The sequence below is a fragment of the Lucilia sericata genome, unplaced genomic scaffold (genome assembly GCF_015586225.1).
Source record: "Lucilia sericata isolate MDLA Ls3-8-SP2 unplaced genomic scaffold, ASM1558622v1 Contig000126F_arrow, whole genome shotgun sequence".
Classification (NCBI taxonomy): domain Eukaryota; kingdom Metazoa; phylum Arthropoda; class Insecta; order Diptera; family Calliphoridae; genus Lucilia; species Lucilia sericata.
In genome coordinates, this window is record NW_023994158.1 from 399,480 (window position 1) to 416,065 (window position 16,586).

Below are 16,586 nucleotides of genomic sequence, written 5' to 3' on the forward strand. Positions count from 1 at the left end.
TGCGGAGTTTTAAATGAACAACAGTCTTAAAAACATATTCAAATCAGAACGTTTATAGTCACACAACTCCCAAAGGGTTTTTTAGTCGATTGTATTTCATAAAATTGTAATATACGTATATTAGGGGTGGTGTGGTTCTTTTCTCAAACATTTCGTAATTTTGAATTTGTGGTATTTTTTTTGTGATTAAAAAATTATGCATCACAAAAGCATGAACTTTATTTTTATGATTTTAATTACATTAAAATTAAGTCATGCCGAAAACATATTGATGATTACTATGGCCGGTACCAAATCACATAAAATTCCATTTTGGGAATTAGCTAATGGTCTTATAAAAAGGTAAAGTTTATATTGTGTTATTAATTATTTAAAATCTCTGTTATATTTTTCATCCATATTTTTTTACTATCAACAGAGGTCATCATATAACTTTTATTAGTGGCTTTACGGCAGATTTTCATATGGTGGGTCTGAAAGAGATGACCCCTAAAAGTTTAGTAAACTATATAAAAAATTTTACAGACTGGGATTTAGTGGGAGCTCGTTTAGATAATAAGGCACCTATACCAGCATGGAAGGCTTTACGTTATCCGGCCGAGGTAAATATAGCTTTTTACAACTGTTTATATTTTTAAGGGTATATTGATGTGATTGATTCCGTTAGCAATAAAATAAAGCTATATAGATGGACTATATTCCTAACTTTCCAAATATATCAAATGAGCAAATTGCTGAAGCATCGATCCAAATAAATTCAAAATTCACACATACACAAATAAGTTTTAATGATTTTGAAAAGTTACGTGCAAAAAAAAAAAATCTTAAATTAAACACAAATCTTTTTGAGGAAAAAACTTTTATGTCTTCAATTTAACTTTTAAATTACATTTATTATCCAATTAAAGTGAATAAACGAACAAAAACAAATAATAAGGAAGTAATAAAAAATTTTAAACAATACATATGTATTTGCAGTCATGCAACAGTTTGTTGGAACCTGATGCTGAAACCGGTGTTGCCGTGACTGATGAATTATTGACACAGAGATTCCATTTAGCCATTGTTGATGGTGCATTTCCGGAGTGTGCACTTGGTATCGTACATCGTTTAAGTCTGCCGTTCATGTTTATCAATACGGTCGGTTTCTATACAGGAAGTCTAGCAATTGCCGGAAATCCAATTGCGTATGCTGTGACGCCTCATGTCTTTACAGCATTAACACAAACAATGCATCTCTGGCAACGTGTAGAAAATTATGTAACACATATATTGGCCGATTTGTTACACAAGGTATGTATGTAAATATATTCACCCATATATGTAGATTTCTATGTAGATATATGTAAGTTTAGAAGTCTCTTTGTGCTTATGTACATTCGATCAACAATAGTTTGTATAACTGAATGTAAACTCCAATATATAATATAATCATGCTGGTATGGTCCTTAAATGAGCAGTACTTAAAGTGGACAAATACATAAGTTTACAGTGATACTTGAAATAATTCAACAATGATATTTATAAAAAGGAAGAGGTTGAAATTTATATTGCAGTTTAGTAAAATCTAGAAAAGTGATTATATAAAACTGACTGATCGAATGATATGAAATTAAGATTATGATTTCAATTAACATACATACATATATGCTCCTAAAACTCTATGTTATTCATCTTTTTTTTTTCGTTTCGAGAAAAATTACTGACTGATCTAATGATATGAAATTAAGATTACGATTTCAATTAACATACATACATATATGTTCCTAAAACTCTATGTTATTCTTCTTTTTTTCTTTTCGAGCAAAATGACTTTGAATGTTTAATGATATTTTAATATTTTTTAAATGACTTTTAAACAAATCGAGGGATTTAAAAAAATTAAAACCAGATTGCATACGTTAATATGTATCTAATCTAAATTGAATTTTATTTAAAAATATAATATCTAATATTCGTCATAATAAGTTTTTTACGTTTACAACAAAACATCGATATCACACCGAATATAAGGATATATTTGAAATTTGATAAATTTATATGTAAGACTTTAGTATGGCGCAGGTTTTTTAACTCTCAGATCAAAAGAACCGAATTATGCCGTCGTCTTGTTACAAACTTCGCTTATAACGAACAAAATTGACTGGTTCACGGAGTTCCCTATAAACGGGTTTGACTGTATACGCAAAACATATTCATGTTGAATTTTATACTTATAGCTTTATTTGTCTATGAATTTTGTGCGAAGTGCTTTAAGGAAGTGGACCTTATATGGGAACTATGACCAGTTATGGACAGATCCGGGTCCATATATAAACATGTTTACATTAAATATATTGATATAGAATTTTCTTAATTAGTTACGTGCATTTAAGTGATCTTCTGAATTGGAAAATATATTGGAGCAATGGCCGATACAGTATATTGTTTTTGTTATTTCGATTTTTACACATAGAAATATTAATCGTAGGCTCACAAAACTATATTCTGGATCCTTATTAAAATCTAAGACGATCTAGCCATCCGACACAATAGGTCCTAAACGAGAGAAGCTAGAGAGCGGAAATTTTGACAAAATATTCTTCATTTAAAGGAATTTGTTCGCATAGCTACCATACAAGTGGCCCCCGGAATATGGTATAAAATGTCTTTAATTGTTTTATATTCCCAGCAATTCTTTTGTAAATAAAAGCAGACATAGATCCATAACATAACCTCAGAGGAAGTACCCTAAAAATATTTCTTTAACGCTCATTGCTGACTTAAAAATATAATAATATCAATAAAATTCGAAATAAAGACGTTTAATCGTAGAAAAAATCGTTTCAACAAATTTTATAAAGATCAGTTCATAATTGACTCTACCTCATATACAAGGTCCCTTCAGAATATGCATATCATTACTGGCTTAAAAATACAAGTACAGGGATAAAATTCAACGTAAATAAGTTTCATATAAACCTTTACCACTTTATAAAATATTATGAATATTGGTACATAATTGACGCGACCAGCCAGCCTCTTTTTACTGGCTTACAAATACTGGTAAAGCGACGATATTTAAATTTCATGAGAATAGGTCTAATAACTGACCCTATAATACAAATGCTCATTAAAAATATGAGTATATTGATAAAACCCGACAAAAATCTTTTTACCAAATTTTGTGAGGATCGTTTCATAATTGACTCTTTCCTCTTGTAAGAGCTAGAGGGTTAAAATTTTACATAAATATTCCCTATGGGTAAGGTTTGCTTGGTATTGAAAATGGGCAATATTGGTCCACCTTTTCGCATAGCCCCTATACAAGTGGCCCCTCGAATAAAAGCTTTAACAGACATAACTGTTTTAAAAATAAGAGTATAGTCTAAATTTTTCCATCAAATTTTATGAAAATCGGTCCATAATCCTTATCCCCCTTATAAAGTCTCCTTAAGAAAATCACTTTAACCTCCACTACTGGCATAAAAATACAAGTATAGCGATGGAATTCATTATAAAGAAGTTTTTTGTGACCCAAAATCTTTTTAGCAAATTTTATAAGGATCGGTCCATAATTGAAAATACATAATAAGTTTCTTACGGGCCAAAATCTCTTAAACAAATTTATTGAGGATCGGTCCAAAATTTACCCTACCTACTTTAACTTTAATTACTGATATAAAGATGTGAATACAGCGATGAAATTCGATATAAGCGTTCATGACTGAAATATAAAATACGCGTACAGCGATGCACCAAATTTTACGACGACAATAGGTTTATAATTGGCCCTACCGTCCATAAACATATGTTCATGGTTTAGAAATTGGACTGTCCAAAATATCTGTACCAAATATCTGATGTTTATAAGGAAACATTTCTTTTACGGCATACGGTGAGTATATAAAATTGGGCATAGTCGAATATAATACTCTTACCTGTTTATTTTTAGGAACACAGTACAAGATTAGCTTTAGCTCTCATAAAAGACTGTATTCCAAAAATCACCGTGATGTTCATATTAATATCGATATACATACATATTTGTCAAATGTTTTAAAATTAACAAAGGGACCCATTCATAAATACATATCAATGTTTACTCAGCAAAAATAAAGCGAAGTACTTCCAAAAGAATAATATTTATTCAAAAGTAGCAATTAGTGAATTTTTTTAACTTCTGTGGAATGACTTCCGAAGAAGCGAAAATAATTTTATTTTTTCAATGCTGAAATTTTATTTTTGTGCTTCTGTTTTAAATGTATCTATTACCCTTATTAATGTAATTATTTTTAAGTCAAATTAGTTCCATTGCATAATAATACAATTTTAGTTCCGAATAACTTTCAGAAAAAGAACATAAAAATTACTTCTTAAGAATGACTTCAGAAGTAGTGAATTTGGAATCAAATTAAAAAGACATCCCTCCTATGACAAGCCTGTGTTAAAATCATCACTTCTTCAGGTCTTTTTCAGTACTTCGATGGAGTAAATTGTACTTCTTTTTCGCTTCTTTTGAAGTTCCTTTTTTTGCTGGGTTATGTACAGGGCAATCTTCCAAAATACTCTTTATTTTACGACATACATACATTTGATGGGTATACAAGATTCGGCATAGCCGAATATAATACTCCCCTTGTTTCTCATAAACATTGGCCATCGAAAAGTGTTCTTAGGACCAAGTCTATTTAAATAGTTAAATACATCATAATTTGATTAGTTGTCAGTTTTTTGCTGCACTAATATTGTAAATACCCATTTTGTGAATATGACCACAAGTGTTTCACTTTTTGAAATTGTTCAACCATAATGGAGCTTAAGTCTACGATTACAAGTAGTAAGTTTGTATGTATGTATGTATGTATGTATGTACGTAACTCGTACTTGTACTTATGTACAATGTAGTTTGTGGTAAATTTAAAACACAAGATACTGAATCACTTTATCAACGATTTAGGATTACAAAATATTTTGTGTATTTTCGTGTGTGTACTTGTGGCTTCTAAGAAGCTATACGTATTATGCTATTGGGTAAATGTAAATTAGTTACTTTCATTATTGGGTGTGATTGAACAGTTCTACCACTGGCACATACTAAATACTACTACTACTTCTACATAATACTACTCATTTTTGAAAAACAAAGAACCAGTAACCTTGTTGTATGTTTTGAAATGAACATTGATATACAATGAATGTATTGGAAAATATGCCTATTAAATATATATGTATGTGTATGTGTATGTGTTATGTGTGCAAAAATAAATGTTAAACTGAAAATAAAAAGTTTGATTATTCGGTGTGTATTAGAAAATGTTTAGGAAAAATCATATTCACTTTTGATAATTTCAAAAAAATGAAAGATGCCCCTTAGTTAATACATTTCAGTCCTTCATTCACTCAATTGTTATAGATATGTGGTTGCTGTAAGGAATTATAGATGTTAATGTGTGCTATTGGTAAAATGTAGTACATTTTTGTAGGTAGGTTTTTTGAAATTATAATATTATATGTATGTTATCAGACATTTAAATGGAACCATGATTAATGCAAAATTATTTTTGAGTTTAATTTACGTGATATACATATATTTGCACATTAGGGTGGCCCCGTTCCCGACTAAAATTAAAGTTTAATTGATTCTAAGATACCGTTTTACAAAATTTTTGTCCTGGGTTCAATATTTGGTGAACTGGATCAAAGGACAAAAAGTTCCTTTTTTGAGGTTTTTATAATTTTTTTTCATATTTCTTCTAAAGGAATGATATGAAATTTTGATATCATAAGAAAGGTAATTGAGAGACGATTCAGAATTTTTTTCGTAAAAGTAAAAGTAATCAAAAATTTCAGATTTTTTGCATTTTAACAGCATATATATGCACATTAGGGGGGCCCCGTTCCCGACTAAAATTAAAGATTAATTGATTCTAAGATACAGTTTTATAAAATTTTTGTCCTGGGTTCAATATTTGGTGAACTGGATCAAAGGACAAAAAAAAAAAAAACATTTCGGTGAAATTATATGAGGTTTATAATGTAATAATTTCAATTAATTATATTAATAATTCGATGGAAAAATTTAAAAATCTAAAAATTTGGTGAAAAATTACATCTTTTGTAATAATTTTTAAGTCGTATACAAAATTGAGTTACGCCATTGAAATTGTCTCTCAAAGGCCTTTCATATGACATTAAATATGGTTTATTTGCCAGAAATATGAAAAAGTCACAAAAAACATCAAAAAGGACGTTTTTATCATTTGATCCAGCTCGTTAAATATTGATGTCAAACAAAAATTTTGAGAAATGGTATCTTAAAATTAACTAAATTTTCATTTTCGGTGGGAACTTCCATTTTGGGTCCACCCTAATGTAGATATGTACTTTAGGGTTATGATTTTTTGCAATTTTTGCAAATATCAAAATACCATAGCAAGACCTTGTAGGGCGTGAAGAGATGTTGAGGAATATGATATTATTTTTTCGCAATCGTAAAAAAAGTTCCCGCACCAAAGGCGATGAAGTTTTGTATAAATATTATTTTTTCTGTCCAGTGATACTAGTGTTTATGAGCGAATTATCGTCATAATACCATAATACAAGCAAATATACATATAATACCGTCCCCACTATAGTGGTTTAGGGTATAATTAAACAAATAATAATATTCGGTTATCCTTAATATTATAGTGAATTACAAATTCATTTCGGACTTAGGTCTTGGGTTAACTATGGACCGTGTTTTACTGCATTTGAAATAGTAAATAACGTCTTCCAAAAATTATTGTCTAATTTCATTGTAATCAACTTCAAATTTGATCTTAATTTACAGTATAAATAATTAAAAATTTTGAACATTACATATGTATGTATGTATATCCACTAAACAGTTCTTCATTTCCTAGTATTACACAAATCAAGTACATGATGTACTTATAGCACACTTTGGCTCCAGTCTGCCACATCCCTTTACAATCGCACGTAATGTGTCATTTATATTACAAAACGGTCATGCCATTGTCACAAATCCACGACCATTTTATCCGAATGTAGCCGAAATAGCATGTATGCATTGTCGGCCAGCCGTTAAATTGTCACATGAACTGGAACAGTTTGTTGAAACAGCACCAGCGGGTGTAATATTTTTCTCAATGGGTTCATCAGTGAAACCGGCAAATATGCCCGAAAAATTTCGTAAATTGTTACTAAAAGTATTTGCACGTCTCTCACAATATCACATACTATGGAAATGGGATGAACATTCATCAACAAAAAGACTAACAATGAAATCAACAACAATATTGTCAATGAGAAATACAACAACATCAACACAGATTATGAACGATATACCAAAAAACGTATATTTAAGTGGCTGGTTGCCACAACAGGACATATTAGGCCAACGGAAACTGAAAGCTTTCATTACACATGGCGGTTTGTTGAGCATGTATGAGGCCATTTATCATGGAGTACCAATGGTAATGTTACCAGTATTTTGTGATCACGATGTAAATGCCGCTAAAGCTGAACAAGATGGTTATGCGATACGTTTATCGCTTGAAATCATAACCGCAGATAAACTATATCATGCCATATTAGCAATTATAAACAATGATAAATATAAAAGAGAAATTAACAAAAAAAGACAATTACTGTTGGATCAAATGAACACACCACTAGATACGGCTGTATTTTGGACGGAATATGTGTTAAGGCATCAGGATATAACGCACTTGCTATCACCAATACGGAATATGAGGTAAGTAGATTCTAATTTTGTAAAACAAATTAGTTTAGAATCATAATGTAATATTGAGTGATTTTATGAACATCCTTTAAGTATGCAAATTATTTGTTTGGCATAATGTTTTTTTTTTTCTTTCAGTTTCTTCATATACCGTTCCTTGGATGTTATTTTATGCCTTTTACTACTGGTAGTTGGCATATTCATAATTTTGAAAAAAATTTTGCATTATGCCTTTGCTACTACTGCCAAGACTCAAAGAGTTCCTGAAAGACTACAAATGAAATTAATTAAACAATGTTGATTTGTGTAAAATTTAACTTGATTATGTTAAATTTAAGTTTTATGTATAAATTGCTAATTACGTTTTTTAAAATTAATGCGCACAATTTATTCAAAAGTATATGTACTTTTTATTATACATAAAAATAAAGTTGTATATAATTAATATTATGAATTGAAATAATAAGTAATGTCTTAATAAATTGAATTTTTTTGCAATGTAAGCAATTGCAGTATAATAAATTATACATTTAATGATTGAAGACAAAATGGAATTTATATCAAAATAATAAAATAAATCATATTCAAGGGTGATTATATAAAATAATTTGCAGAAAATTATATGATTTATTTATGAACAAACGAAAAATACAACTAAACATTTCTCACATCGGTTTACATATGGGGAATTTCGTGTCAAGTGAACCAAGTTTAAAAATCGATATCCGAAAACCGATTTGAAATTTGCACAGACACAAATTTTCAGTTCTATCGGTCAAGAACTGCAGGTCTTTGAGATGGTCAAAGTTGGACTTTTTGGTCATAAAGGATTTTATTTAAATGAGTGTAAATTTTCACCTATTGGTTCAATTATGGACCTATCCACATAAAAGTTGGTAAAGAGATTTTGGCTCGCGGAGAACTTAATTGTGTAAAATTTTATTGCTATATTCTTATTTTTTATCCAGTAATGAGCGTTAAAGTAATTTTTTGAAGGGGACCTTATATGAGGGGTAGGGTCATTTATGGGCCGATCCTAAAAAAATTGGTTAAAAGGTTTTGGTTCATAGGAAACTTACTTATACCGAATTTCATCGCTATACTCGTATTTTTGGGCCAGAAATGAGTGTTAAAGTCATTTTCTGAAGGGGACCTTATATGGAGGGTAGGGTCATTTATGGGCCGATCCTAAACAATTTGGTAGAGAGGTTTTGGTTCGTAAGAAACTTACTTATACCGAATTTCATCGCTACACTCACATTTTTGGGCCAGTAATAAGTGTTAAAGTAATTTTCTAAAGGGAACCTTATAGGAGGGGTAGGTTCATTTGTGGGCCGATCCTCAAAAAATTTGGTAGAAAAATTTTGGCTTATATGAAACTTATTTATGTCGAATTTCATCGCTATACTCGTACTTTCAAAGCAGTTATGCCCGTTAAATCTGTTTTTTGGTGGTCCACTTGTATGGGGGCTATCCGAAAAAGTGGACCGATATTGCACATTTTCAATACCAAACCAACCTTAATAATAGAGATTATTTATGCAAAATTTCAACTGTATAGCTCCTCCCGTGTGATCCCTATCGTGATTTTAACAGACAGACGGACGGACATGGCTAGATCGTTTTAGAATTAAATTAGGACCCAGAATATATATACTTTTATGGGTCTATGACCATTATTTCGATATGTTACAATCGGAATGACAAAATCAATATACCCCCAAAAATGTTCCCTTATTGTCATAGTCTAGTAAATTTAAGACGCGGAAAATAAATCTAAATATTTCTTGTAATTTTTCTTTAAATTCCAATAATCAAATAGAGTAAAAGAATATTTGGTTGCTTTTCATATGACTGTCATAAGTTTATATAACTTGTCAAAAGTGTTCAACAAAATAAGATGCTGCAATGTCTTCATAACATTTATGAAAATGTCACAGAGATAAAGAAAATTTTAGTTTTTATACATATTTATGTATACATATAGGAATATATAATATTTTCATAAATATATATACAAACATACAGTCATGAGCATAATAAAAGTTAAACAAGTAAAAAAAAAATTGGTCAACTGATCAATAACTGATCGAGGTCTATTATAAGAGAGAAAAAAAAAACAAATATTAACATTATATTACAATATTCTATTAAAATTTTCTACACAATCAAAAATATCTATCTATAAATTTACCATACTCTGTGTGTTCGCAAATAAACATATATCTGATGTTATAAATAAAATGAAACAATAACGGATACAGAAGTTAAAAGAAAGACAATTTTTGTTTATAAATGTCACAATGAAATGATGAATCTTTAAAGCAGTTACAAAAAATAAAGTAAATAAAATATACATAAATAAATCAAATGCTTCAAAATTATATATTTGAATACGATGAAAAATTTATTTAACTAATGCTTGCAGAAAATATTTTAAAAATAAAACTATTAAAAATTAAAGCAAAAATGTACGTATATGAATAATGTACATTATACATATTTATATACAACAAGTTAAGTCCACATCCTTTTAACCGCCATCTTGTTAAAGTCATTCGCATTGTAAGTAGAAAAGAGTTTGCGTATACTTGTATGTATACATATTAGGGTCATGTTTAATTTTTATTAAAAATTTTACCTATCGCTACTTGAAAGGCAATCAAAGTTACAAATTTTGTTGGCCTCAGATATCTTCCAAATCCAAATCCTGGATTATTCTATTAAATAATCTTTTAAGAATTTTAATATTTAAAACAAATAAAATCGGTCCATAAATATCGGAAATGTGATCAAGATTCCGACAAAAAATTTAGAAAAAAATTCATCTTGATTGGTGTTAGAACTTTTTTGATAACATTTAACAATGTGTTTTGTAATATTTTTACAAAAGCAAAAAATTCTAAAAATGATCCCCCTAATGTACATAGTATGAATGCGTGTTTGTAGCGATAACAACAATTCAATCAAAATGACAATACAATTCATTCAGATAGACATACCAATTTACACTAAGAAAAAATCTCTTACCAGTTATTGTTTATATATAAATAACTAGCGACAATTTCACTCTTTTTTGATATTAAATATTTATATAATATAATTTCAAAATTAACATAAATTAAAAAGAATTAGAAACTATAAATTTTTCATAGTGTAAATTTACACATCCAATAATTTTTTGTCATTTCGTTTGTAACACATCACGTCAGGGCCTGTTTGGTACTGAAAAAAGACAATAACTTTAAAATATAGCTGTGAAATTAGACTTAAACAAGTTTTATTAAAAGAGATCTATCTATGAAATTTCATCAAAATCGGTCCATATAAACCTTTTTACAATAAATCGATTTATTTTTAATAAATCGTTAAATTTCTACAAAAACGAAATCTTACTCTCTCTAATTCTGTAGATTTCGGTACCCAAAGTTCATATATAAGACCCGCTTTCAAAATATTCTTCTAGTTTACGACATATAGGTTCGCTGTAACCGAATATAACACTCTTATTTGTTTTGTTCTTACTCTTATTCGGTTACTCCTTATGCATATGTGTGTTTCGGTCCTGATGACGGTAGTGTATTGTAAAATTTTATGTTGTGAATCAATCCAATTTTTTATGTGAGACAATAAATTTTCGTCTTTATTCACTCAATAAACTATTGCAGCAGCAATAACATTCACTGCAACAACACAAGCAGTAAAAAACGTGAATGTCATTGTTCAATTAACTTGTAAGACTTTGGTTAGGATAAAAGGTTATTTCGTATTTCAGATAGATATATCAGGCTAAACAGCGAAAACTCACTAAATGATTTTCGTAGTGATAATGATTACATTCTATTAAAAGTACATAGAGCTTTAAAAGAACCCTTATATTAATGATAATCGATAACTGGGCTGCAAACCCCGTGAAGATTTTATGCAGATATCATGCTAAAAAGCTCTTTCATAAATACAATATTTCCTACTAGTTTTATATGAACTATAGCACAGTAAGTATAAATATAAGAGTGAATATATTGCGGTGAATCCTTTTAACCAAAAGCAACCATTCAATCATATGTTTGTCTTTTAGTATATAAAAATTCTACAATATCACTATCAAAAAATAAAATGACAGCAAAAACGTAATCAAAATCAACAACATCATAATCGTCTTTAGAAGTGTGTAAGTAAGGGAGTGTGTGTTTTTAAATGTTATAAAAGGGAAGACCATATTTTTGTAATATTATAGGACTTTCGTAGTATGAATGATAATTAAAATTTAAAAATGTTGGGTAGTAGTCATGAGAGTAACATATCGTCGCCCCGGTGTTTAAGTGCTCTATACGCCATTTTGACAATTTTGAGTTAAGGACGCCACGTTTTCAGCTATCTCGTCTGGTTGCTGAGATATATCGTGTCTGTTTTGCTCTATATCCATCAAAATAGAACTTTTTTATGTCATTTTGCTCTATATGCCATTAATACAAAATCTTGAAATTGATTTGTGCTGAAAATTTTGCTCAATATAGAGTTAAAATTGTTTAATACTAATATTTTTCAATATATTCTTCTATTATAAGTAATTATTTGGAGTTCTTCTTTATGTATAGAATACTGTTGTATTTTACAAATAAAACTAAATAAATACATATCGCTCATATACATCATATAATCGAAAAAAGTCGTCTTAAGAAAAATTGCTTTGAATATTTAATGAATTATAATGAGTAAAATTAAAATTTTAATTTTTTTTGTTAAAATTTTTAGGTGTGTTTTATTGCTTTTCTAATGCTATTTTGCCCTACGTGTATGTATTTGCAAGGAAATGTGCTTGAGATGGCGTATAGAGCAAACGCCAATGTTTTTACCGTTAAAAAATATCCCGTTGTAGATGAGATCGGGAGATAAAAAATTTCCCTCAGAATCTTCATTTCAAAACAAACATATGGTAAAAAAAATCACAAAATACTATCGAGCAGTTTTTGAGAAAAATTATGTTAAACTTCAACATCGATTTACTCGAAATGCATTTTTGGCATATAGAGCACTTAAATCCCCGGGCGACGATATAAGTGTTCATATACATAATCAATTAAAATATTTATTGATCTCTAAATAAGGTAAAGTTTCTGTACAAAAGTACTGATCAGGAGTAAGTACTGATCATAACTCAATCATGTTCCAGAACACAAAAAAGAATTAAAAATTTAATTACAGACAGTCTCGTTCAAAGACTACTCGCCATTTGTGGCATAATCTCAGCATTTTCCCATTAAGCTTAAACTTAAGAAAATCCGATAATTTTTTAAATTTATTCTTCAACACCTGGCTATCTTAACAAATATATGTATTTTTATTTTTTTATTATGTTGTTCATGCAATAGTTTTTGCTTTCTTTTTTTATAATAAAAATTATTTTTATTTTTAAATGCATGTACCTGTCATTCATATAAGAAGTTTTTCATCATTTCCTTTTTGTAGTTGGAAAAATAACAAGAGATTGAAATGAAATACAATAAAATAAAGTGCTGTTCATTTTATTTGAAGTATGAGTATTCCTGTAAAAGTACATACAATCATATTGTTAAAATATTCGTTACAATCAGCAAAACTCTATTTTAGTAAACTTTTTATAGCGAAATTTTTGCTTTAGTAAACCTAAATCAATAAACAAAAAAGTCGTTTCCACAAAAAGGCTTTGAATGTTTAATGACATATTGCTATTTTTAAAATAACTTTAAAATCGAATTGAATTGAATTTAAATTTATATTTAGCTAATATTCATGAAAATATGAGTTTTAGTTTTTACGTTTACCATAACAAATCTTTGTCACACTGACATATTTGATATTTAATAAATCTATATTAATTTATTTTCAAGACATTTATTTTATTACATATTTTAGCAATATGAACTTATTTAACAACATGAGTATATTTGTATATAAATGCGTTGGATTATATACATACATAAGTATGTACTATATGTATGTGTGAGATTGTATTATATATATGAATGTCATTTGTGCCGCAGATGGAATTACTTTCTTTAGAAAAGAATCAATCAATATGTGCAAATGTATGCATTTCTTAGGAAAAATTGTTCAATGCACATTTTCAAATACATAAGTATATAATCATGTACTTATAAACTTCCCTTACTATGTATGTATAAACATATAAAAAAAGGTATATGTGTATCCAAATGACACTGATAAAATTAAAACTACGCTTTGGAAATATTTTAAAAGGAATAAGTAAAAATTTATTATTAAAATTCTTACATTTAATAAATTTTATTTTGTATTTTCCTTAATCCAAAAACTACTCGCCTGTAAAAATCATTGGAGTACATGATCCGTTGAGTAGTCCTATGTAATTCAGGCATGAATCTTGTTTATTATTTTTGAAAACAACATGATCTATAGCCTGCATTGCATAGGATCATGTTGCGGATCATGTATTCCAATAACTTCAGCAAGGGACTAGTTTTGGGATAACTCCGATGTAATGTATTGATGGACATCACAATGTTAAATGGAGCATGTTTTTTCACATACATATTTGGATTAGTTTTGGTCCAGTCGTAGTCCTTTGAGGAGTACTCTTTACACGCGTTTGTAGTAGAGTGGTATACATTTTTGCAGGGTTAATGCAATGTAAAATTAATGATTAGATAAAATCAAGATTAAATTTATAATATAAATTTATAAAATAGATATAACTTTTGTGTTTATTTGTAACACATTGGTCATAGAACCATAAAATTATATATTTTATAAATGGGCAATTTTGTGTTATGGTTAGTACTATTGGATAGTAGGCCAGAAACAAACATTCAGCTCTATCTGTCAAGAAAAGCTGGACTTAGAGGGGATCAAAGTTGGACATTTTGGTCATACAGGGTTTTATTGAAATGAGTGTAACTTTTCACCTATTGGTCCTAGCAAAATTTGTCCAAAGAAGTTAAGATAGCTGTTTCACCATTGTTTCCCTCTCGTATCCCATTATGGGACTATAAAGCCTTTAAAGGAAATTGTATAAGATTTTTTTGAGCACGAAAAGGAGTATTATTTTTTTTTAATTAAAAAAAAAACAGTTACATACCCACCATCAAAAAAACCTTTCTATCAAATTTTGTGTGTATCGGTCAATAATTGACCCTACCCCAAATATAAGGTCCCCTTCAGAAATTACTGTCTTAAAAATACGAGTATAGCGATGAAATTCGACAAACATAAGTTCCATGTCAGTGAAAATCTCTCTATCAAATTTTATGTGAATCGGTCCAAATTGACCCTACCCCCTATATTAGGCCCCCTTCAAAAAACGACTTTAACGCGAGTGGGAGGGGTGCCTGTTTATATAGTATTTCACCGCTGTACTTACATTTTTGAGTTAGTAATGAGCGTTAAAGTAATTTTCTGAAGGGGATCTTATATGGGGGGTAGAGTAAATTATGGACCCATCCTCATAAAATCTAAGAAAATGGTTTTAGATCCTAAAAAGCTCTTTTATGTCGAATTTGCTTCTTAAGGTCAGTTATGAGCATTAAAGTAATCTTCTAAAAGGGACCTTATACGGGAGGTACATTATAGATCGATCCTTGTAAAATTTGACGAAGAGATTTAAGTTCCTATGTAATATGTTCCTGTCGTATTTCACCGCTATAGGTGCTACTTTTAGCCAGTTATGAGCGATTCTGAAGGGGGCCTTATATGGGGGCTAGGCGAAATCGTGGACGTATTTTCCATTTTCCATACCAAACAAACTGTATGAACTAAAAGTATCTGTGCAAAATTTCAGCTCGTTAGCTACTTCCATTTGGACTCTATCGTGTTATCAACAGACAGACGGACATGGCTAGATCGTCTTAGAATCTAATATGGACCCATAATATACATAATTTTATGAGTCTTAGACGAATATTTCGATGTGTTACATACGGTGGGTGTAAAAATATACAGAATTTTTAACTTGTGTTTAAATTAAATAACTAATGCTAAAAAACTGAAAACAAATAATATTGGCCAAAATTAAATTTTTATTAAAGATTGTTGTTGTTATTATTACATTTTCGTTTGCAAATAATTAAGTTAATTAATAAATAATCAAATGAATAAATAAATAAATAAATTAATCAATAAATATTTTATTCATTTTAATAAATAAACTTAAACTATAAAGAAATTTATAGCACTCGCCTTTTATAATTTGGTTGGAAAAATTCCAACGAAAAAGGTGCTAAACATAAAAAAACACAATGAGTATGTCAAGTATTAAGGATCTGGTGATCAATAAATTAATTAAAGCTAAAATAAATAATATAAGCAAGTTAAATGAAAACATTTAAATAAATATTTTTTAAAAATAAAACTCAATAAATATGAAATAAATTAATTAAATAAATAAATAAATATTTAGGCACAAAGCAATGGTTTCTTTATATTGCAAAAAGTTTTTTTTTTAATAATTATACACTTTACTTATGACTTTAATAAGTTTGAAAAAAAAAATATTTAAAATATATAATAAATAAAGCAATTATAGGTAATTATACTATGTATAAAAACTTGTATAAAAATTAAGTGGCAAATTGTGTTATAAATGCACTTATATATTTTTATTATTATATAAATAAATAAATAATTTAATAGTTTAAATAAATATGTATAAAAAAATTAAATACGTTTTAAAAGCAATAAATAAACATTTGAGCTTTTTTCCATGATAGCTTTTTGATGCTTACAAGCTAAAAGAAAATAAATAAATTTATAAATCCCCAATTGTTTAACATAGATTTGTTTAAATAAATAACCAACCACCTTTGTTTTGTAATAAATAAATATCATAATAAATAATTTAATA

The 16,586-nt window shown here is 28.6% G+C and overlaps 1 protein-coding gene across 1 annotated transcript; it reads left to right on the forward strand.

Moving 5' to 3' along the window:
- The first annotated feature begins 211 nt into the window (after positions 1–211).
- On the forward strand, positions 212–8,087 carry LOC119600886 (UDP-glucuronosyltransferase 2C1-like). The gene is made up of 6 exons (XM_037951455.1): positions 212–342; positions 419–602; positions 979–1,293; positions 6,888–7,741; positions 7,868–8,025; positions 8,068–8,087. The coding sequence occupies exons 1-6, from the start codon at positions 212–214 to the stop codon at positions 8,085–8,087; spliced, it is 1,662 nt and encodes a 553-aa protein (XP_037807383.1).
- Positions 8,088–16,586: the final 8,499 nt, after the last annotated feature.